At 54.4% G+C, this 24,787-nt stretch overlaps 1 protein-coding gene across 1 annotated transcript; it reads right to left on the bottom strand.

Annotated features, from left to right (window-relative positions):
- Positions 1–5,790: 5,790 nt before the first annotated feature.
- Positions 5,791–20,082, bottom strand: VASH1 (vasohibin 1). The gene is made up of 7 exons (XM_063091793.1): positions 19,780–20,082; positions 14,551–14,639; positions 13,312–13,368; positions 11,645–11,719; positions 8,654–9,035; positions 6,822–6,934; positions 5,791–5,863 (listed from the first exon to the last, which is right to left on the bottom strand). The coding sequence occupies exons 1-7, from the start codon at positions 20,080–20,082 to the stop codon at positions 5,791–5,793; spliced, it is 1,092 nt and encodes a 363-aa protein (XP_062947863.1).
- Positions 20,083–24,787: the final 4,705 nt, after the last annotated feature.

The following is a 24,787-nucleotide window of genomic DNA, read 5'->3' as shown; positions in this document are numbered from 1 at the left end:
TGTCCCCAGTCAGTTCTTGTGATTCCAAGGCCTGCATGAGGCTCCAGACTGCTAAGAGCAGTCTTTAACGCTTAAATTCTTGAAGGTTTTGTGTTTCCCACAACCAAGTCCTTTCTGGCTAGAATGAGGGAGTCCACATATCTGTGTGCACATTGTCATGTGAGCTGGGCTCAGACTTGATCCTCCAGCTGGCCTGAGGTGGCCCATCTCTACCACCTGCCAGGCCTCAACAGCTGGTCCCCTCACCCTCCACTGGCAAACACTAAGGATAACCAGGCAGCCTGCATCTGGGCCAGTCTGCATGGTCCTTGGTGTGACGACTGTTTCCTATTGCCATTGCCTTCCACAATAGCAGTCAAAATGCCAGATCCTAACAGATGGGTGGCAGAGCTTCAAGCTTTTCATCTTTAGGGCTCTGAGAAGTGCCACCTGCATCCAAAGGTCCAACCCGATTTATCACATGTCTAAATTAGGCAGGCATGTGCTGTGATCCTGAGAGAAAGGGGCAGCAGGAAATGAGGCAGCCCCTGCCCTCACTTCATACAGGTTGGGTTCTGATCTTCCCAGGAGTTTGCAATGACTTTTACTTCTGCGTTCTAAGAGTGGCCAAGCAGCGTCCATGATGAACCTGTTTGACTCATGACACAGCCCTGGTTTTTACAGGAGCAGCCCAGGGGCCTGCTTGCCTACCAAGCCCTTTACTTGGTATCATTTTGGCCGGACGTAAATGTGTAGATCACCAGACTGCCTTTATGAAAGGATGTGCAATCCAAGGTAATTACAAATTCTGGTTAACCTTTACTGACAGGCTCTTTTTGGATTAAAATGAGCCCATAAGCAAGAAAACTGCCTCTACTTCATGGTGTACAGTCCAAGACATTCATGTATTCCATCAAGTTGCCTCTCGTCTTCCCAGCTACATGCCTCCCCCAACCTCGTTACCACCACACTGCTGACAATGATGAAGTCTTGCTGTGCTAAACTGCACTTCTAGCTAGGACTTGTGGAGATTAGCTGGGATAAGGAGAAATAACCTACCTCCTTGCTTACAAGTCTTGGTTTCACTCTTAAGCTTAATGAAAGGAGACCAGAGATGTGGGGAGGAAGGGTTAAGGCAGGAAAATGCTATGGGTTCTAAAAAATACTTTCTTTGCAAGTCTGGATTTAACTAGGCTTGTTTCAAAGTATGGCAAGAGGTCCAGAGCCAGAAGGACAATGGAGAGGAAGAGAGCGGGTGGCGGAGGGACCCGGAGATATTTTCCAAAGCTGTGGCTTTAACCACCATGGATTCTGGATTGGCGATTGTGAAGAGAAGGGACTTCAAATCCCTGTTGCTATGGTTTCCTGAAATAGGCTCATCCCCTACAACACTCCCCCTTTTTCCTTTGTTCTTGATGGACTGCTGTGGACTAGGACAGGAAGAAGAGGGCTCCAGAACACATCCTGGGAGCAGACTTGGGCCTCCAGGGGCTTGCTGTATGAGGGAGAAGGGGCTCATTTATGGCCGGCAGGGAAGATCTCCCAGATTAGGGTAAACGAGACACTGAATGGCTTCAGCAGGCTGAGAATAAAAGTCTGGACTCCAGAAGTTTCATTGTGACTGCAGGGGCTGGGAGGTTTCCTGTTCCCTGGTTTTATGCTCCCCTTCTGCTCAGGTTCTTCCTGGAGCCAATAGGGCTAATACTGGTAGAGCTTGGCCCCAGCTCCCAAAGGAAAGGAGACAAAGCTTACATGTGGTTTCTGCCCAGCCCATACAACCAGAGCTGGGGAGACTTTATTCCTTTCAGGGGAAAAGTGACAACAGGAATGAGGAGTGTAAAAGTGAAAGTGTGGGGTGATACTGATATGAGAACAGGAAGAACAAAGTCAGTACATCACGCAGCCAAACACAGAGCTGAAGGGAGGGGGCGGCCCATCATCACCAGGCCCCACGGGCCAAGCACGCCCAGGTTTCTTCTCTCTTGCCAGACTTGAAGAAAGAGGGGAACTTGGGACTCCGGAGCACCAAGAGTGGGGGAGTGGGTCAACACTGATGAACACAGCTAGCACCACAGCAGCCCTACCTGGCCTGGGAAGCTGGTGGAGGCGATGGGACCTGGCAGGGGCAGAGGGGGATAGGAGACTCTCCCCCTCCCCCCACACTCCTCCAGAAGACTGTTTCCTGCTCTTCACACCATCCACACGCTGGCGCTGCATGCACATCCCTGCGCTCTGAGGCCAGGGCACAGTGCGGAAGGTGGGCCTGCGGATGTTGTTGCGGCTAAGCCAGAAAACACTCCAGGCAGGAAAACCAGGCACACACATGCACACATGCCTCTGGGATTCTACCTGCCGGAATTAGGCCAACTCCCAGGGCCAGGAAGTCAACTCTGAGCTGGAAGAGGTGGGTCATGACGTGACAGAAAGGCCTGGAATTAGACGTGATCAGCTTCTTGGCTCTTTCTGCTCTTTGCAACCCCAGCCCTAGGCTTTACCATTGCATCCCAAGGCCAGTGGGCTGCTGCTTTCCCCACTTGGCCATGCCTAAGTAAGGACAGGGGTTGCTGGCATGATGGGTGAGGGGAGTGTGAGAATGTGGCAAGGCCATGGAGGGAGAGGCCTGGCAGTTAGGTGGATAGGAAGGTGCTCTAAACCCAGCTTCCCAGTGTCCTGTCCCGCACGGAGCACAAGGAGCCAAGCTTTGGGGAGACCCTGCAGTCACCCCCTGCTCCAGCACACCTTACCAAGCGCTTTCTCTGACCTCACTTTGACCCCTCCTCAGCCAGCAGCCCCATCCCTGGGGGCGGAGGAGCTGGAAGGCAGTCCTGAGTCAGGGAGCTGAGTCCCATCAGCCAGGCTCCTGTCCCTCACTGGAAGTGAGATGGGGTGATACCATGGATGGTGACTAAGGCCCCAAAGCCCCTGCCTCTCTGCCTGCCCTGAAGCCTCGCAGCCAGGCCTGCCCCACAGAGCAGAGCCTGTGTAAACACACCCAGGAGGGGAGGAGGGGTTGCTACATATGAGAAACAGTTTAAAATAAATTAAAAAGCACCGCTATGTCCAGTGGTGGACGCCACAGACCCGAGGTCTCAGCTCAGGAAGGGTGAGTGCCAGGGGACTCTCAGCTGGGGACCAGCGTCCTTCCTCGCAGACAGCAGGGAATAGGAGCTTCGTTCTGCTCCCTCCTCCCCAGGGCTCTGGTCCTAGGGAAGGAGCCTGTGGGTCACAGCGTCCTTCTAGGGCACCAGAACCAGGAGCAGCTCCCAACATATCTCCCTGATTCCAGCTCCCAGCTCCCTCACATCTCTTCCCCTCAAAGTCTGTCATTCCCCAGAAGTTCCCCAGAGGCTTCTGGGGCCACAAGGGACCTTGTTTCAGCCTCATGCTTTCCATGCTGAGCTATCATGAAAACATGGAGACCACCACCCTCACTCCCTGAAAGCTGAGATGGGACGGTGGGCCATGCCCCTCTGATTGGCACACAGGGATGAAGTCAGTACCTCCCCGGGGCCACTGACCCCATGAGGAACCCAGAGAGGCAAGAGACTGACCAGCTGGCCTCCCAGGGTGCCTTTGGCTGGGCCCGGCTGGGCCTGGCTCTGGGCCAAGAGCTGCTGGTTTGAGTAGCTGCCAGCCTCTGGTGCCTTCCCTGACGGGCACCCTCATCAGCAAAAGCAACTCCCTCTCCCTTCCTCTTTACTTCCCAGGCATCACCCAGCTCCCTGGCAGGCTGAGAGCTGCACTATTTCTATTCCATTCCACCCCGTCTGGTGACCCAACAACTACAGAGGGTCTCTGGCTGGTCTCTGGTCTGCAGGGAGAGAGACGAGGATGACCAGCAGGCAGTGCCCACGCTGGGAAGAGCTTCAGCAGCATTTGTCCTCCTCCCCAGCCACAAGGATCCACCCCAGCTCAGCCCCGCTCGGGGAAACTTAGAACTTCCATATTTCCCACTTCAAAGCATCTCAGTAGACTTCCCAGCACAAGCTCTCTCTACTCCAGAGATTGCAAACTGGCATTCTCTTTCATCTGTACCGGGGTTTTAAATTTTTTGAACTGACTGCCAACATTTAAAAATCAGTTTTCACATAACAATTCAGAGTTCTGGCCTCTGAAAAGTCATTCTGGCAACACAAGGCTTGCTTCCTCTATTAGAACAGCTAAGCAGCAGTGGCCCCTTTAGTAGGGAATGCCCTCCTTAGTTTGCCATAGTCCCCGCCCAGCCCTGTAGCCTTCTTTTAATCACCTGCTGTAAGCATTTGAGTTTACAGCCCTACTTCTGAGCCTCCTTTATCCAGGCCCCCAGCTCCTCTGCAGCCTTCTGACAGCTGCCTTTGGCAGATTGTAGCCTCAATATAAAAGTAATCTTAATTGTCGCCTCATCCAACTACCCTTCCATGACCTGAATCCCCTCTACAGCTTTCTGACAAGAAGCCAACTAGTCTTTGCAACATCCCTGTTGTTTGGAACTCACTACTCTCCAAGTCAGCCTGATCCAAAACTCTCCCCCACAACCCTTTCTCACATACATCCCCCAGTTCTCTGGCTCTGTCCCTCCTCAGTGGCTACACTGCACCAATGCCCCGCACCTCCTTGTTTCTTGACCTCCAGAATCTTCCCCCAGCCCTGCCAACTTCTCTCCACACCCCCTCATTTCCCCACCAGACATCTCATGCCTGACAGGCTGTGGCTGGCCCCAGCTGCTTAGGTTCTCCCTTGCCAGCGCCCTGATGAATTGCCACAAGTGACAGGCCTGACCATCACTGCAACACCAAGCTTAAAGAGACTGCTAAAGGAGGAGAGATGGGCCTGGGCACAGGCATCCTGGTCTGCTTGATTTCCCCAGCAAGGACTGAGGTATTAGAAAGGGAGGAATAGCAGAGCCCACTCCTGGCACTGCTAGGAAATGACCCAGGCCTGAGTGTCCCACCACATCACTCCATGCCCATCATGGTTCCCAGACCAGCTCCAAGGTCTGCTCCGTCCCCACAGTTGTGCTGACCCCAGTGCAACTCTGGGCCCTCTGCACAGCCTACCCCCTCCGCAGGGACCCTCTTGGCTACAGCAACAGGCAGGACTGGCACTGAGCAAGTAGACTCGGTTAAGGGCTTGGGAACCCTTCACCCAGTGGTCCTTTCCTGGGCTCTCTTGTAGCCCATTCCCAGCCTGGGGCTCTGCCAGCAGGTAGGCTCAGCTCACATAGCCTGAGGGCTCTCCTGGGCCACAGGCTCTCTCTCTTGGGGCAGATGTGGCCTATGCTAAGCTCCTGCTTTATGGGCTACAAAGACCTTTCTCAGGATGACTCCTCCCCTGCTTCCCTTTCCCTGGGTCAAGATTCTGCCAAGGCAGACAACTGGAAAAATACCTTCACCCCCCACCCCACCCTCCTGCCACAGGCCTGGTGGGGCTGGGAAATTTCCCATAGATAGTTTGCACCCGAGAGATGCTGGGGCAGGGGCACCAGCAGAACCAGCAAACCCTCCTCATCCAGCCTCGTGGCACTTAGACCTCCCAAGCACTGGCCTTCTAGCCATCAGCAGATCATTTGTTTTAAGTTTTCTCCAAATACTTTAAACTGCAGTTGTAGACTTAAAAACTCCAAATAAAGTACTAACCGCCTCTTGGCCCCAAGTTAGGGGGCTTGGCTCAGTGGGACGGGGAGCAGCTTGGGAAGCTGAGCTGCAAAACACTCTTCCTGTAGCCCCTTGCCCGCCCCGTCACCAGTCCCTCCTTGCCCATGAGCAAGGCTGGTTCCAGCAGGTGGGTCCAGGCCCCCAGAGGCAGGGGAGGCCTAGGGTGTTGGCTCCCGCCTCACACCCGGATCTGGTACCCATTGAGGTCTGGCATGGCTTTGGGCTCGGAAGGCTTCTTCTCACCCGAGGGCCTGCAGGGAGGAACAGAGCAGAGCAAGGGGAGAGTAAGCTGGAGCGGGAGGGAGCAAGCAGTAGCTGCCCCGGCGGGCTCCCCCTCCAACCTTCCAGGGGCCCTCCAGCAAGTAGCAGAGCACATGAGGAAGGGAGTGTCTGGAAGCCCTGGCCTGCCTGTCCTCTCCTGAGTGTGGTCCCTGGCTCTCTCCTGCAGGCTCTTGCTCTTCGTTGCAGGTTGGCTGACTGGGCCACAGCTGAGAGTAACAGCTTCAAGTACAAACCTCTCCAAGGGAAATCTGTACTCTACAAAAGCCTCCTAGATCAAAGGCAGTGAGGATGAATATTTTGGTGCCAGAGGCCTGCTTGGTATCCTTAATTCATACCAGAGAGGTGGCTCCACAATGACAATTATATTTAAAGCAAGGGCCAGACTGATATGTAGGAGATGAAATCATAGGACAAGGCCTGGTATTTTAATGGTATGTTTTTGCCATCTAGATACAGATGAAAACCACAGACCATCTGGGGGAAAGTTATGTTCAAAACCATCTATCTACCCAGGCTACATATAGCCACCACTTAATGTTCAGCCCCCTCCCCCACTTCCCCGCCACGGACATTCCTGGGAGAACACACTTGCCTCTCAGGCCCCACCTCTTCTCTCGGCTTCCCACATCACTCTTTCTGCCACAAGCTGGACCTTCTGTATGGACCTGCTGGCCTAGCACCAGGGTTCCATACAGAGGAACCAGTGGGCCTGCTGATTGCTGTTTTGTCCGGAAATGGGACTGTATTGCTGTGGGACATGTCAACACATAAACCCACTGGTCCAAACCACCTCCCTTGGGTGGGAACAAAAAAAGAGGGAAGGGGAGAGAGAGGAGAAGAGAGGGGTGAAAAAAGAGAGGGACCCAGAAGATGAGAGTAGAGGAAAAAACCTTCTTTGGGCCCACCCAGGGTTATCCCATCTCTCACCGTCTTTCGCTGCGGCTGTTCCTGCGGTGGGGGCTGGACTGGCCCCGCTGCGGAGAGGAAACATCCTTCTTCCGGTCCTTGGTGGGAGAGGGAGGGCCTGTCCCTTTGCCAATCTAAGTGGGGAGAAAGAAACAAGAGCATCGTTCCAGGCTGCCCCAGAGCCCAACCAACCTGCCCTGCCAGGAACTTCAGGTCGCCAGAAGCTGCCTGAGCAGGGCCCGGGAAGCCTCAAACTTTCCAAAGGGTCTTTCCAAACCTACTTCCCATGCACTAAAACTGCCAAGGCAGGAGTACCTCAGCAGGGCTGCCCAATCCCCACTGGGTCTGAAGGTAGCACAGAAATGGGGGGAAGTCACCGAGTTGTCATAATATTGTAAAAAGCTCTCAAAGAAAAGGCCCCTTAACCCACACCAGGTAAACATGCGAGTTCAGGAAGTGGCCTGCCCATGTCTTAGCTTTGAGCTGGGATCCAACCAACCCCAAGAGTGAAAGAGTGACACTGGTTATCTTGAGCCAATCCGAAGTCAGACTGGGAGCTCTGTCTCTGATTCAAAGAAAAATGAGAAAAATATATGAATTGTCCTTTATGCAGCACGGTCAGCTTGACTTGAGTTTTCAAAACATGGAATGTACCGTGGGGTGCCGGAGAGGGGCAAATAACCTGGGGAGTCCTTAGCCCTGAGTAGGTTGGGAATCACAGGTAACTACTGGCTCCAACTGTAGATCCAATCTGCTGCCTTGAAGACAATAATACTCCAAGCAGCAAGAGCCAGGGTGCTGGGTGGGTGACCCATGATTAGACAAGGAGGATCAGCTCCGGAGCAGAAGAGTAGCCACTCTCTAATGCAGGATTGACTGCAGCCTGCTCCTGTCCTGGGGGAAGGCACCATCATCTGCAAGGTCTTGGCCTAGGGCAGCTCTAGCTATTGCCAACCCCTACCAGGACACCCGCAAGACACCTGCGACAAGCCTGGATTCCCCATCAGGAGGCTGTGCTCCAGTCCCACGTGCCTCTCACTGTCTATAAGCAAGTCTCAGGGCTTCCTACCCTGAAAATGGAGCCACCACCTACTGTTCGCTGGCCTCCTGGGGCTGTCAGGAGAAGCAGCGGACAGGCAAGTGCCCAGGTTGGAGGCTGAAGCGGGGCTGTCAGGCTGCCCGGAGGGGCATAGGCACCATGCAGCAATGACTGAGTGATGCGGAGGGGATGAACACCCCCCAGTCTAGGGAGACCCAGGCAGAGGCCAAAATTCTGCCTGCTGGAAGGCTCTGGGGCCAGTTCCTAAACAGATCAGCCCAACTGTTCTGGGTACAACACCCTCACCCCAACTCCCAAAGACTCCTGTTCATCTAAGAGGGAGAAAAAACCACCATCCTTATTGTCTTACCCAGGGCTCACTCTTCTGACGTTCTCCTAGTCCTTTATTGGCTGCAGGGGCAGGGGTGGCTCAAGAGTCGGGATACACACACTGGGGGATGGGGGGCTGCTCAACCCCCCACCCCACCTTCCCTCCAGATAGGCCACGATTTCCCAGCAAGGGATGTTTCCTACTAAAGTCCCCCCACCTGGAGTACCGCACCCCTGCCCTTCTTCACGTGTCCAAGACCTACCACTGCCCAAACCCAGCTCACCCGCTTCCTCCTTCGGGAGCCTTCCCCGGCCTGCCCACCTGAGGGGCCTACAACAACCCCACCACCGAGCAGAAGCTTCACACCCGTCCTCTCCCTTAATCCCCACGCCATCTCTGCTGGGGCTGGGGGCACAGAGTGAGGGCGTGGAGGAGTGACACCCCCCCAGGAAGCAGCGCCCCTCCCCTCTCCCCACCCCTGACCTTGAGCCGCATGTCGCGCGCGTGCCGCTCCAGCTCCTTGCGGAAGTCGTCACGGCCCAGCCTCTCGACGTCCAGGACGGAGTGCTTCCACTCGATCTGCTCCACGCTGTGCGGGTCATGCGACACGCACTGGCCCAGCTTCACCTTCTTGAGCTCGTGCCAGCAGCGGCCGTAGGCGGCCTCGTAGTCCAGCACGAGGTCGCTGAGCGTGCGGAAGGCGGGCGGCTTGTACATCAGGTCCTCGCGCCGGCTCATGCCCAGCGCCCCGTAGCGGCCGCCCAAGTTCACCCCCAGCACGATGTGGCGGAAGTAGTTCCCTGAGAAGTAGGTCTTGAAGCTGATGGGGAAGCGCTCCAGGGTGGGCATGCTGTTGGTGAGGTAACTGGCCGGTCCCAGAGTTAAGGAAAGAGCCCGAGAGGCGCAGGGGCCGGTGGCACACGGGACCGGGGCTGGGACGGCCCCCACCCCTGGGAGATGCTGTGCCCAGGGGCCCCAGACGTGGCCCCCGAGTGCAGACACCACGCGTGCTCGTCCCCGTCCTCCTGTCATCTAGCATCCAGCCCGGTACACAGCAGGTGCTCAGCACAGTGACCCTTTATAGGAACGGGGCTCTCGGTGATCAGCGGTCGCTGCTGTGAGGTCGAGCAGGGCTCACAAAACACTAAGACCTGACGCCGCTCCTGCGGCCGAGGGAGGGATGACAGGCGCCTGCCCTCCTCCTGTCTCCCGCCGCCCCTGCCAGTCACGGGGCTGGGCACTTCCCCTCAGCTACGTTCTTGGACATGTTCTCTCATTCACACAGTTCCTCACAGATGCAGGCCGTTCTGCTCGGTCTCTCCTCTCACCACCGCCCCCCAAACACAAATACTAACCATTGCCCTTCAACTAAACCCGGCCCATGCCAGGCCCTGGGAGGCCAGCACAGTGCCCACCCCAGCCCACCCCATACCACCGGCCCGGCTCCCCCGAGCACGCTGCCGCCTGGCCGGCTCCTTTGCAGGCCTTCAGCGTGGCAGTCATGGCTGCTCCATGGCTTGTTCCTCTGCGGCACTCACCACCACAGGCGCAGTCTGTACTTGCTCGCTTGTCTCCCCAGCTAGAATGCAAACTTCCTGAGAAGGACCTTGTCCGTCATGTTCTCCACTGTTTCCCCAGGGCCCAGCACAGAGCCAGGCACATAACAGTTACTCAGTAAAACTCATCTTGAATAAATGGGTACAAGGAGATGAATGGATAAAAGCATGGAGCAGATACCACCTACAGAGGCTGAACTAAGCGTCTTACATGCACACACCCACTCAGTTGTCCTAACAACTCTGTGACAGCACTGCCATTATCCCCTTTTGCAAAGGATGACTCTGCGGCTCAGAGATGTTAAGGAACCTGCTCAAGGATCACACAGTGAGTAAGCCGTAGAGCCAGGATTCAAGTCCAGGTCGGCCTGACCCAAAGCCTGTATTCTCAGATACTACCGTATTCCTCTCAGTGCAAACTCATTCCAACAACACTTACTGAGCCTGATTCCTTGAGGGTGACCAAGGAATCAGGGATACAGAGATGGGTAATGCAGCCCTGCCCTGCAGAGGTTCAGAGTGCAGTGGGGACGAGACACAGGCACAAACTCAGTACAGTGCCCACCATATGTGCAGTGACTGTGGGAGCTGTGAGGACACAGGAGAGGGATCCCTCACCCAGATGGGGGCTGCTCCTGCTTTCCTCCTGCCCACAAGCCACCAGTCAATCCCTGAAAGGCCTCAGGTGTGTGTTCAGGGAAGAGGGGAGCTGTCTCCCTTCTACGATGTCAGCAGGAGCCTCCACTTTGATGTGTGGCCCCTGAAGGAGAGTAAATGTGGGGTCATGAGGAGGTGTGGCACTGGCCTAATGCTCATCCTAACAAAGGACCCTACAAGCAGGGCAATGCAGCTCGGGCTCGTGTAAATGGGCCTGTCCTGTCAGCAAGTGACTGCCCCAGTGGTGGAGTCAGCTCTCAGGACCTCTGGGGAGGAGGGCACTCGCAGCCTCTCTGTGTGAACTTAAGGCACGTATGTCTATGTGAGGGGTGGGGGAGCGACCCCTCGGATCACGGTCCTCCTCCTCTTGGGTCCCGTCCCAGGGAACAGACTCTTGTCCCATGAGGCAGCCTCGCCTTGCCCTCCTGACCCTCACCATCTGGGCTCCTCTGCAGCACTGAGCCATGCGGGCCACCCATCCCTGGGGTGATAAACAAATGCTTAAACTGGCAGGGAACATGGGGGGTGGGAAGAGATGAAACAAGACTGGCCTTCAATTGGCAAAGCTGAGGAATAGGTGCACTGGGAATTCATAAGATTGTCCTGTCTACGTCTGAACAAGTTTATAAAATAAGATGACTTTTTAAAAAAAAAAGCAGGGTTCTGGTGCTGACCACTCAGGATAGAGAACCGGCCACGAGCACCTGCCTCCCCTCCCCCTGCTTGCACGGGGGCACTGGGTAGGGCAGCCTCTCCTGGGGCCTGTCTGGCCACCTCCTGCTACCCTAGTGACCCGACTATAGGCTCCACTTCTGCCCTTTGGTGGGATGACTGAGAAACCCCATTTGTGTTTTTTCAAGGCAGCTCTGCTTCAAATATCCCACCCATCATCTCCATAAATCAGCATGTCCTGGAAACGCCAACACTTGGGCATCCCAACAGCTTCTCCCAGAAGGCCTGGCTCTTGCAAATGACACAACAGCCTTTGTGAGGCAATGTGCCCGGATTCAGGGTTCAGAGAATAGGGTCACTGTGTCCACATGACTCAGTAAAGAGCCACCCAGCAAGCCCAGGAAGGCAGCAACTGGGTTGTGGGCCTCCCCAGGCTCCTTGACCTTTGGGGGGCTCCTCCACCTCCAGGCGATGACTGCATAGAAGAGGGCTGGGAGAGCCCTGGACCTCACAGAGCCCTCCCCTTCCACAGCAGGAACCTGAGGCCCATAGGGGCCCCTCCCAGGCCTCCCAAGGGGAGGAAGGATACATTCCCAGGATCACGGCTTCCAGGCATTTGATTGGCAGAGCCTCTTTGGTCATTTCCTTGGCCAGGTCCATCAGCCTGTAGGAAAGAGAGACGAGGCTGAGGACAGCACCTCCAGTCCGTTCTGGTGGAAGTCAGGAGGGGGCAGGGCTCCTCCCCCCGCTCCTCCCCTTCCCCTGCAAGCTGCCCTGGGCTCAGGAACAGCACTTCCCCGCCCCCACACCCCCACTTGGAGCCTGCATGGCTGGGGAAAGAGGCAGCCGCTGGTGATAAGGAAGGAGGCCCACTCTCCCTCCCCTCCCTTCTCTCACTTCCTACTCCCTCACCAAGCTCCTGCTCCAGTAACCTCTGGGGGAGGGCAGCAGGAACCCGGGGAGGGCAGCAGGAACCCGGGGAGGGCAGCAGGAACCCAGGCAGGACCTGGACAGCCAGTGGTGGTGGGGGGAGGTGGGGACCTTGGTCTTGATCTCTTCTAGAGCACAGCATTGGTCTCTTTCTGACACTCCTGACCCAACCATGGCTTCTTTGAAGAGGTTGCAAATTGACTGCAATTGCTCCTCCATAGTGGGGTCTGGATGTGGGATCTCAGGCCAAGAGCCACCTGGTGAATCCCCAATGTGCTCCTGAACTTGGAATTAAGGTCATTTTAAGACAGCCTATCCCTGAGTCCTGGTTCCTCCCTCCTCCCCAGTGTTGCCCCAGGGTCTGGGGTTTCAGCTTGAGCACGGGCTTTGTCCAGGAGGGTGTCTTTGTCCAGGAGGGGTGTCTAGACTCCTCCACCCCAAATGAGGCTTGAGCGGCCCCCAGCACACAGCAGCCACAGGACAAGAGCAAAGCACCAAGGTTAGGGAGGCTGTATTACACCCAGGGACTTGGAAAGGAAGTAATTAGGTAATTTTGCTAATAAACCATTTGAAGTATTTTTCACAAAAAAGCAAACATAGATTATGTGTGTAGCAAGATGTAAAATTCACATTAATTTTTAAAAGCTTGTGGGCATCTTTGGGCTGACACCCACCATCACCCCCGCCCCCACCCCACCCCCATTAATTACTCTCCTCTGCCCTCTGGGCTTCACTGGCAGAAACTTTCTAAAGCAAACGAATCCAGCCAGGGGTGTACACACTGAGTGGTGGGATGGGAAGTGAAAGACAACATTCTTTCTGGTGGAGTCCTTCCTGTTGCTTAGACACTGGACCTTCTACAAATGACCAGCAGAGTTCAGTAAGGCAAATAGGGTGACCACACAGGTGCCCTGCAACGGGGAGTGCAGAGGCGGGGAACAGAAAGATGGGTGAAGGGCTCTCTTCCGCCAGGCCCACCTTTCATTAAAAAATTTTTTAAAAAAAGTCTGAGGCTCATCTACAGACAATCTACCTGGGACCACCCTCTGTCTCCACCAGGGCAGGCTGGGGGTCTGGGGGACTGCCCGCTACCATTCTGGCTCAGCATGAGTGTCAGAGTTTTCTTTTCATAAAGGTAGCCCTGGCTGTTCATCTCAGCCAGGTTTCACTCCTTACGACATTCTTAGGATCCCAGGGTGGTACCTGTCCCTGACGGCTGGCTTCCATTGGGAGAGTCCCTGCCTGCTCTAAGCTTCCACTCAAAGACAAACTACAGAGGATCCAACCCAGCCCTCAGACAGAGGAATGGGGCCTTCCCATACTTACCCTGTCAGAGGTCTGCTCTTCTTAATTTCAAAGAACTGTGTCCCTGTGTGATTGTACCTGTGGGCACCAGTTAAGGGCTTCCTGGCTTGGTCTGAAACAGGTTGTCCCTCTCCTCCCATCGATCCCCCAGGCCCCAGGGGCCCAGCACTCCCAGTGGTGCAGGCTGGGGAAGGACCCCACCAAGTGCGTCCCAGGTGGCACCTGGGAGGATGCTCAAGTCTCCTGCAGGGGAGAGGCTTCTCCTCCACATGCCCTTCTCTGTCCTCCCTCGCCCTCCTTGGCTTTCACCCTCGTTCTCCCTGGCCTCCCTTCCTAGGACGGGAGACATGGGGCAGGCAGCCAGTTCGGCCAGGGCTGGGGAAGAAGCTGCAGCTGGGTGGGGACAGCTCTCTGCAGCCCTTCACTTTCCAGCCAGCTGAGAAGCAACATGAACCGCGAGGAGAAGGCTGGGGGGAGGGGGTTCAACTCAGCCTCTAATTGCAGGGTGCTCCTGAGCCAACCACCTGCCCTCACTGGCCCACATTTTCCCCATTGCAAGGGGAGGGGCTGGACTCGATTTTCAGTTATCAGCCAGGCCTTTCCCTACTCAGGACCCTTGTCTAGTTCTCCCACCTCTGACCTCATCTGCAGCCAGGAGGGTTGGGGGAAAGGACCAGGGTGCAAGGGCTGCAGAGGCTGCAGGGGGCCAGAGCAGGGACACAGGCAAATCTGGACTCATGGGAGCCCAGCTCTTTCCATGCTGGGCAGCTGACCTGCCAGGGAAGAAAAGATGAAGAAGAACTGGGAGCAAATTCCAAGATGAGGAACTTATCTCCTTGAGCATAAAATACTGTTCATCCTCCCTTCTCCCCCAATCCTCCTTTAAAACCAGTTTTTCACCAGCCCCAAGAGAGCTTCCTCTCTCTTCCTCTGCAGGTTTGGATGGATGATAGAGGTGATCCAGACTTGGTCAACCCACCAGTGAGTCGCTCAGGAGGCATTTCTCCCTCTTTACCCCATCACACAGTAGCAGGAGGAAGCAGGTAGCAGAGAGGCTGGTGTGGGTCCAGCACACAGCAAACCCCCAGAGGGGACACGGTTCCAGGGAGCACAGAGATGCCATATGAATGGCACCCCTGGAGTTGTGGGATGAGGAAGCTCTGCTGACTATCCAGCCTTGTCTGGAAACAAGCCCTGCTTGGCCCTTGGGCACATAACACCAGCCAGAAGGTGGCCGTGACCCTGGACCAGAGAGGATACTGCAGCTCCCTGATGTAGCGCTGCACGGCTTCCAGGCGCTCAGGGACAGGCGTAGACGGCTGGAATGTAGGCACACTTGGTATGGGAATCTGGGGACAGAGAAAGAGCTTGGGTCACAAGAGAAGGTTCACCCCAGAGCTTCCAGCACACCAGACACCCAGGATTTGCCCCCAGAGGAGCCATACCCTGAGAAGGGACAACCTGCATTCCAGCTGCTCCTACCAGGGCCCCATCCCAGCCGTTCCTTCCCTCCTGGCACTTGATGAGTTTCCAAATTTGGAGTTTATGTTGATGTTCCAATTTTATGCTTCTTTAATACTTTTAGAAAAACATAGATTGATTCATCCACTGTTTTTAATTTTAAATATTCATTAACTTCAAGGCTTAACAAAAATGGCAATGTTGGGGTTAAGTTCATTTGGGTTTGGGGTTCAGTCTGGTTCAAGTGCTAGATCAAAACTGGTTTACCCAGTGTTCATCCTCTCCTGGAAGGGATGAACGTGTCCTCAGCAGGGGGTGTCACCCACCCCAGTATCATGGCCACATTTATAAGGCCTTTCAGAGCACCAACCTGAACTGTCCAGGAGTAAGTCAGCAGGAGCAGGCCAGAGGGACATATTTTGGAACAGCTGTTGCTGTGACTCTACATGCTGGGGCCTAGCCGTTTAGGAGGAGTTTCATAGAAACAATGGGGCCCTGGGTTCTCCTTCAACACCTCCCTTTCCCCCCAGCTCCTTGCCTAAGCAGGATAGGTAACTGGACAACCAGACAATCCTCCTCACCAGAATGGCAGGTGCTTCCTGATGCCTGGGAACCAAGAGGCTGTGGGCTGACCATAGTCAGGTCAGGACAGCAGACCCAAGGCTGTCCCTTGGCCACCAGGCATTCTCCAGGAAAGAGGCCACAGCACAGATGTGGGCCCCTCTCCTGCCAGGGGAGCCCAAATCCTGACATTTGGGCTGCAACAAGTTAGTGAGGCCCAGGAGGCTGAGGAATGTGTCAGCTAGGGTCCTCTGGGGTTTCAGAACAGACTTCCAGGGAAAGGCCCACCCCTCTGGGCACAGCCAGTTGTGAGGTGACCTCAGGCTCTTCACATAGACAGGCCCCACCCTCTGCCCTCCTAGGCCTCCACCTGGCCCTCCAAGGCCACAGAGAGCCCACCCACCTGGCTGGGGCTGCTGAGTCCCAGTCTGTATCTCAAGGGTATGTGTGAAGGGAAGGGGGTAGGGCAGGGTGGGGAGGGAAGGACCCAGTTCTCTTCCTCCTTTCCCTGGGAGGCTCTCCCAGTGGTGGAGACACTGAGCCCAGAGGGCACCGCCTTTTAATTCATGTGGCTGCAGTGGCTGGGGCTCTGACAGGGATGGAAGTGACATATCAGTTATTTCTGTACATTCGTGTCTGGGGTGCTGCTGAGGGCAGGGGGACATCTAACAGACACCTACTCTCTTCACAGGGTGAAGATGCAAGAGGAAAAGGCCCCTGGTCCGGCGACAGCTTTGCATGAACTTCCTCTCTCCCCCTCCCTCACTGGTCCTCGCCTTCCCATCTGGGCTGTCCCTAGCAACCACACTGGCTCCATCTGGAGAAAGCTATTTCCTCTTTCACATCATTCCTCCTCCCCAAACTGGTGCCACCACTGACAGTCACCAACAGGATAAAAGCCCAGGGGAGAGGGGCTCCCCCTCTTCCTGCCTGACCACTCTACACCAAATGGGCTCCAGAACTCTCTGAGGGCCTGGCCTGGCCTCCCGGTATCAAGGATATGGGGGTGGGGAGGTGGGAGAGGAATTAGAGGAATTACTTAGCAACTTCCTATGCAGTTCCAGCCAGTCACCTGACCTCAGGTGGAGTCCCTGCAGGCAAGTGGAGCAGGCAGAACATCCCCAGTTGTTAAGTGGCCCGAGGAGCTTTAGGTAAGGACTGTATGTGCATCCTCTCATGAGCTGCTCCAAACAGGAAGGGAGCTGAGCCCAAGAACCATTCACCTAAACGTACCCAGAGCTGGCCAGGCACACAAAAGCATCAGCGCCTGCCATCCAGACAAAGGACCCAGGATCTGGCTGCTCTGTGAGAGGGGAAAGAGTCAAAAAAAAGACCTGGGATTCATAAGCAGGGCCTTAGAGGCCACCATCAACAAGGCTAGGCTGGAAGGAGCTGTCAGGACAGCTTCTTGACTCGTGCTACCCCCTGCAGACAGCGCCTACACCTGTTTTCTGAGTGCTTAGCACAAGCACAGACACATTCACTCACACACAAACAAGAAAGATGCTGTACGTCCACATGACCAGGCCCACGTTAGAACTGGTTGCCTGGGTTTGTCCCCAACCCCTAGTTGGAACTGGAGCCAGGAATACTTCCACATTGTTGAGGGGAGGGCTTAAGTGGGGTACAGTGGGGATGGGTGATATCAGCACCCCAGATCTCCTCAGGGAGAGCTGCTCCTCTACTACCAAGGCTACCCTTGCTCCAGGAACTCCTACAGTCCTGAGTTCTACTAAGACATTCTCACTGGTGCGGTCCATTTCTGTGTAGCACAGTGAGGCTGGGGGAGAGGGGTAGAGCCCAGCAGGCAGGAAGCACTATGGCCTAGAGATTAATAGAGTGACTCTAGAAATCCCAGCTCTGCCATTTATGGTCTGGTGATGTTAGTGAAGCTCTTTAACTTCTCTGTGCCTCAGATGCCTCATTTGTAAATAGAACTAACCTCATAGCATAAATAAATGGTGCAGGCTAGGGCCTTAGAACAGGGTCTGGCACATAGCAAAGGCTCAGTTCCTGCTCACTGCCATTGTTATTACTGTATGCGGAAGGTATCAGGCAGCACATGCTGAACCCAGCACTGTCACCCTTTTGGAGATGTCCAAATCCCATTCTGTAGGAGTGCAGTGGTCAGAGTCAAAGCTAGACCTTCAGCAGCTGCGTCTGGGGTACGTGGCCACTAAGCTTTTGAAGGTGGTGGCAGCTTAAAACACCAGGAAGAGCTTCTTATCAAGGATCATAAATTGTTGCTAAATTTGGGACCCTTTAGAAACTGCTGCCCTTTACCATATTGGCATCGTCCTTGTAAAGGCTGTTTCTACAAAGTGCTTATGGGGTGGTTTGCTGCAGACTCACTAAGGAGCTCCATTTACTGGATACCTATCAGACTCTCAACTAATGAAGCATCACATGCTATACATCCATTCCTCTCAACACCCCTCTGCAGTGGGCACTGCTGTTATCCCCATTTCACAGCTGAGGAAACTGACGCTCAAGGCAGTTCCATACCTTCCCCACGTAAGTAGCTATGGGAAATGACGGATTTGCGCCTGGTGGATTTGACTCCAACACTACTCTGCAGGGGTTCTGGACTCAACCACCTGCAAGTGGCTAATGGGGAAGGTGAGTGGTGGGGGCTGTGGCACACCGGGGGAGGGGAAACCACTCCTCAGCCCCAGCTGACAGCTGCCTGTGGGATTGTAGATCCTGTGTTCCCAGATCTTCTCATTTTCTGAAAAGATGCCAAAAATCTGGATCTTTGTCCAAGAAATCTCCCAATTTTTAATTTTGGCTCAGGTGGTCTTTTAAAACATTGTGCAATCCCAACGAAACACTTCTTGGGCCCACCATGGTGTGACCTCTGCAGAGAATGCCTTTGTGCCAGCCTCAATGGCCTGGCCACTTGGGAGGGGGCGAGCCAGTGGCTGGCCATCAACCAGCGCTGCTTTCCCCAAGGCCTCCTGATTCCTCCACTCCTTCCAGACTCTGAGGGCTCCCTTCTACTTAGGGCCAAGCAGAAGAGGAACTCATGTAGACGCATGTGGTTTCTCTATCTGAGACACTTTTCCCGTGGTTTGAGGAGGGGAAGTTTCAAATTTTCCCAGACTTCTCACAAAATTCTTTCCACCCTACCATACTGCTGTCAGTCACAACCCTTCCTTCTCCCCCATAATAATTTAATTTCTTCATTGATGTCTTTCCTATACATGAGAATTGGAAATGACAAGATAACATTACAGACCAGTTGCTAATGAGCTCACTGATTTTTTGTTTTTTAGTTCCCAGGAGTGGTGACAGTTCTGCAGGGAACCAGTCACACTCTACTATGGCCTGACACACTCAATCCCACTTTAAGATGAGAAAACTGCGGCTCAAATAGGCCACAGGAGCTTGCCTAAGCTCAGGCTACCAATGTCCATCTCTTTGATGCATCTTTCTCTTCTAGGAATTCATCCCAAGGAAATAATCAGAGATGAATCTCAAATTTATGTTTCAGAATGCTTACCACAGTGTTCATTTTAAGAATAAAATATTGTTAACAATATCCAACCATAGGGGATTAGCTAAATAAATTATCAGGCAGTGCAGAGGACAATTACGCAGCCATTCAAAATCAAACTACATTGTGTTTCCCCTGGAAACGTTAGGCAGTTGCTCAACCTTCAACCTCTAATTCTATTTTCCCAGAAGACATTTTCTGATGCCTCTACCAATAAACCTGGTAAAAAACAAAAGAGGCCACTTGTCCCCAGGTCTAATCCACACTAACTGCCATTCCTTCCCACCTGAGCAGGCAGGACTAAGCACTGGGCTCTCACCTCTGTCCAAAGGGCTCTGCTTTGGGGATTTCAGGCCTCTGCGTTTGGAAGAGTGCTTTCTTAGTCTTAACCATAATGTTTTTTGTTTGTTTATTTTTAAATATTGGCTGTGTATTTCCACATAGCACTGTACAGCACAGAGAGTCTCAAATACCCTTTCATTCAGCAAACACACATAAGTGCCTGTTCTGTAAAAGGCACATAGAAGGCCTTGGAAAAACAAAGATGAATGAGACAAGCCTCTGCCTTCGTGGGTAACAACCGAAGGATGGCCACACGGAAATTATCTAACTTTACCCCTCTCCATAGGATCTCTTTTAATTTCCCTGAATCTAGTGCCAAACAGAGCAGAAGAGCTGGAACCTGAGATCTGGGGTTGAGTCCCAGCTCTGCCACTTACTAGCTGTGGGACTTTGAGTTCCTACTTGAGCTTTCAGCTTTCTCATCTATTGGGAGAATGCAGTGTAACCCTCCCTCATAGAATGACCTTAACAGCAGTAGAGAGAAAGTTCTTCTGGACACGTATGACCTGTCTGTTCTTCGATCTTATGATGCCAGTGGTCCTCTACCCCATCGGAGGAGAGTGTGGCTTTGCTGAGCCCCACGGTCACTAACACCCTAGACATCCTGCTGCCCACCCCCCATGCCTCACCTTGGGCAGGTCCGTGGCCCCACGGATCCTCTGCGCCACCTTCTCTCCATCGGGGTGGATCTTGGCCACGTGCTTCCACATCCTTTCCCAGGTGGCCTCGTCCACAGGTAGCCCACCCCGGTTGACAAAGAAGGGGACGCCTCCATCTCGCAGGTCCTCCTCCCCTTCCTCCTCTGGCTCGTCATCTCTCTGGGCTGAGGCTCCTTCGCTGTTCTCCAAACGTCTGACCCCAGAGGGGGCAGCAGCAGCAGTTGAGGCAGCACCGCTGCTGCCACCCGCGACCACCTTCTTCCCCCCTGGCATTCCTGAATCCTTGACCAGGTTGGGAGGAAGTACCAGGAGGCGGGAAAATAGGTGGCTCACAGGAGGCCTCCCACACACCAGCTGCGGCGATAACACATAGCCAAAGTGTGCAAGGCGCCTTTAAGAAACCAGGGCGTGGCCCCTGTACAATAAAATAGTACTCAAAAAGAAAAAAAATCAGTGCAACAACGTGAAGTGGAGGTCGAGGGGGCGGGTCGTCCAGGGTCAGCCGTAGATGCCTTACTCTGTTTGAAAAACGAGATAAAGAGAACACACCCCAACTTGGCAGCCTTCACGAAGCACCCCTATTTGACAGCGAGAACAATGACGGGTAGCAGTCTGGGCTCGCGGAGAGGAGAAAGTCGGAGGGAAACTGAGGCCAGACAGCTCAGACCTGCGGTCGCATAAAGGAAGGGTCAAGGCACGGGTGTCCATGCCGACGGGGCGCCCCGGCTTGCAGTTTTAGGGAGCACAAATTCTTCCACAAAAGCCTCGCACGCTCACATCTGCGCGCGCGCCCCGGGGACAGCGGGAACCGAGGCGACTCCGGGCTCGGAGCTCCTAGCCGGGACCCCCTGGCGGCTCGGGGGCCGATTTCTCCGACGCGACGTGACAAGTCTGGGCGCCGCGACTCGCAGCTGGCGGGGCGCGGGGAGGGGGCGCGTCGAGGCGCACATTCCACGCCCGCGGCCGACTCCCCGCACAAAGTGGGCTTTGTCCGGGTCCCCTGTCCCCTCGCCCCGGGAAGCGCAGTGAGCCGCCAGAAGGGGAAAGGACGCGCCGAGAGGCGAACGCGGGGAGCTCCAAGGCCCTGCCGGTCCCCAGCCGGGCGCGTCTCAGCGGGCGGGCGGCGGGCACCTGGCGCCGCGCTGCGCCAGCCGAGCCATCGTGGGGCGCGCGTCCCCCGCCGGGGCCCGGGACTCAGCGGTACCGGCTCGGAAACAGCGCAGGGGCCACGCTGAGGTCACCGAGCGGCGGGCTCCGGCCGCAGGGTTGCTGCCCCGGACCGGCTGCAGCATGGGCGGCGGCGCGGCCGGGGCGGGCCAAGGATGCTCCGTGGCTGTTCGCTCGGGCTCCCGCTGCCCCGGCCGAGGGGTGGAGGCAGGACCGCGGGGCGGGGGCGGCAAGCCCTGAGGCTCGCGCAGCCACGGCCGGCGGATGCAGCTGGAGGCGAGTGACAAAGCCCGGCGGAGCGCGGGCTGCGCTGGCCCCCGGGAAGCAGCCCGCAAATGCAAAGCCCGAGACCTGATCGCGGCTGCGCGGCTCGGCGAAGCCGGGGCGGCCACTGCCGCCTCCGCCACCCCAGGGCCCCGCTGCTGCCGCCGGGTCCGCTGCCCGCCTGCCGCCCACCGGGTTCGACTCCGGCCTGCGCCGCGCATGCGCCCCGTCCCCCCCTTAAAGGGCCAGCGCATTCCCGCCTGGTCCTCTGCCCGCAGCTATCCCTCTGCCCCCGGTTATGTCAAGGGTGCGACTGGGCATTCGCTTCCTTCTCACCTCAGGGCGCACCGAGGCCGGCGGAGCTACGAAGGAAGTTTACAATGTGCCAAGCAAAGCGCAAACTCCACGGAGATCCCCGGCGCGGAAGGAATTCCTGCGGTCGGGCATTGCAAAGGGGCTACCCAGCAGGGGCCCTCGGCGTGGAGAATCGAGAGCATTGGCCTGGAAGACCGGGGTTCTAGACCGGTTCAGCATTTATTTTGCTATGGGAGGTTCGAAAGATCACTTCCCTCTCTAGGCCTCAGTTTCCCCATCTATCAGCCGAGGTGGTCATACCGGCTGAGCCCAGAGTCGCTCTGAATGCAAGCGCGTGCTTTCCTTAACATAGGGGGCGGGGGGAGTTAAGGGGATCAATACCTCTAGAAAGTAAAAGGTTAAACGTCACCCTATCCCACCAGATCACCTGCACCGGTAGGAGTGGGGTGCACGGGATTCTCCCCTAGTCCGCCTCCCTGGACCCAGCTTTGGACGCCCCGACATTGCGGACCGGGCGGGAGGAATGCTGCTCCCCAGGGTTGTGGGACCGCGACATGGGAGTGGGAGGAAATGGCTGGGAGAGTCAGTAGGCCCAGAAGAAGGTGAAAGTACAGCTAAGTGTTGTGCGTGGCCCCTGGACTTTGGAAACTCAACGGACCCTCCCCTTCTCCTATTCCACAGAGTGGTAACATGAGGAAAAGGCGCAGAAGCGAGAACTTTACTACAAGTCGCGTGTGTGCTTTAAGATTTCCCCTCTCCCCTGCCAGTAGTTAGTATGGCTTGTGGGAAAAAATGCAGATTCCTGGGCCCCGCCATCAGATTCTAATTCCTTGGGTCTGTGGCCACCGTATTTCTTGACACCAGGGCTGGGACACAGAAGGCCTTAAGGAATCCGCAGATTCTCAGTGGTTCCCCGTCTGTTCCTTACTGTTGTCCTGGTACCTGAACTTTCTGGGTCCCCTGGACTACAAGAGCAACTCTTGCTGCCTCCAAGGTCTGAAACCATGGATGATCAGTGATGGGGAGGGTGGCAGGACTCCAGGAAAGTTAGTCAAGCGTGCATCCTCTTAAGTGCACCGAGGCAAGAAGACTGCAAGCATGTAAAAGTCAGTAGGGAGCAACAACTGCCACCTTCTCATTGTATAAATGGGGAAACCAAGTGTCAACATAATGTCCCCAAGCTCACACATGTAATAATTTGAAGTGAAGTTTTAGTTTTGCAGACACTCAGTTTTCACTCTGTATTTTACCTCTTGTATTAGCCAAGTGGTTGTGGTGGTTTTAAAATATGCTCTCAAGTTCTTTACACTCATTTCAGAAGATGGAATCTAATTCCCCTCCCCTTGAATGTGCTCTGAATTTAGTGACTTGTTTCTAATGAATAAAATATAGTGGAAGTGATACTGTGTGACTCTTAAGATTAGGTCATAAAAAGGAGACAACTTCCTCTTTCTTGGAAGAAACCAGCCGCCACGTTGGGAGGAATCCCGAGCCACATGGAGAGGCCCTGTGAGGGTGTTCCGGCTGACACCTCCTGCTAGGCTCTCAGCCAACAGCCGGAATCACTAGAGAGGTGGTGAACTGAGACTTCAGATCATCCCAGCTGACCAGCCTTTGAGTCTTACAGTTGAGGTTCCAGATATGGAGCAAAGACAAGCCAGTGTCGCTGCGCCCTGTCTGAATTTCTCTCCTACAGAAATTGAGAGATGATAAACAATCATTGTTGTTTTAAGATGGTAAGTTTTGGGGTAATCTGTTATGCAGCATTAGATAACTAATACTATGGGTTTCCTGCAATGACAAATAATAAAATAGATTTAGGACATTCATTCAAACAGTCAGGTACTCACTAGCACCTTCTATGTGTCTGGCTGTGAATGAGGCATGGGGGATACAGTAGTGAAGGAGAGGGACATGGTCTTTGCTCTAGTAGGGCCTACAGTTTACCAGCAGACAGTTAAACACAATTCCCATAAAGTGCTCTGCCAGAGGGTTAAGTCCAGGAAGCAGACGGAATGTATACCCAGAGCTTCCCAGTCAGGTGGGCAGCTGGGGAAAGAAAAAATGAATTGGATACAAGGCCAGCATGGTCCAGGCTAGAGAAATTTCTGGTCTGTGTGCATAGAAGTGGAAGTGGATATGTGTCAGGCAAGGGGGCATGAAAATAGACTAGAAAATGGTGAAACTGGAAAAGGATGTGTCTAACTCAATCTCATTTTAGCCAAAAGCCCAGAAAGGACGAGTGTCTTACCTGGCATTGCACGGCTTGTGAACTAGGCCCAGATCTTGGGTCCTTCATCAAACCCTCCCATGACTCCCTGACACCTATACCTGGGGAACAACACCTCTAACAGACATTTGGGTAACTCCTTAATTGCTTCAAAGCTTTTATGACCATCATCTCTTCTGCTGTCTTCACGAAAACTCTGGAAGAAGTTAGGATGAGTATGATTCCCATTTTACAGATGAAGAAATGAAGTGCAAGTGAAGCTCAGCAAATTACGTACCTAGTACAGGAGTTGGTGCATCAGAGCTGCTGGGTACGAGTGACTTGGATGATGACAGAGATGGCGATAATAATGCCTAGCTCACATCATACGTCACTGTTGTTATCGGCACACTTTGGACTAATGGTGTGGAAACTAACACACAGTGCCTTAGAGCATCGATGCTCATGTTAATCTGCTCGGGCTCATTTTCTATCCTTGCAACACTGAAGTTAGAGTCAAATTTCCAGAGGAGAGTTTGGTTGATTTAGCTTGGGTCCTGGGTGCCCCCATGCTGGAGGAGAGCAGGGCAACTTCATCAGCCATGCTCAAGACTGTAGGCAGTGGAGGTGGGGGGCTGCCCAAAGTTGAACGGGGTACTTTAAGTAAAAGAGGGGCGTGGAGACACACAGGTATAACTGTTTATGAAAGGTAGACACCCTATGTCTGCATTGTCCAATATGGTACCAGGAGTCATGGGGGACTATTTACATTTAAATCTAATTAACATTAAATAAAATTGAAAGTCAATTCCTCAGTCACACTAGTCACATTTCAAGTACTCAGTAGGCACACATGGCTCAAGGCTACTGTAAGGGACAGAACACATTGTAGACCATTTCCATCATTGCACCAATTTCTGTTGGACAGTGCTGCTCTGTGATTCTGACTTGGGATTCAGCTCTTATTCTTTTCTTCTTTTACCCCATAAATTATGAGCCTGGAAACAGCACAAAAGGTGAGTC

This window comes from Cynocephalus volans, chromosome 3 (assembly GCF_027409185.1).
Source record: "Cynocephalus volans isolate mCynVol1 chromosome 3, mCynVol1.pri, whole genome shotgun sequence".
NCBI classification, from domain to species: domain Eukaryota; kingdom Metazoa; phylum Chordata; class Mammalia; order Dermoptera; family Cynocephalidae; genus Cynocephalus; species Cynocephalus volans.
This window is presented reverse-complemented; position numbering and strand designations above follow the sequence as displayed.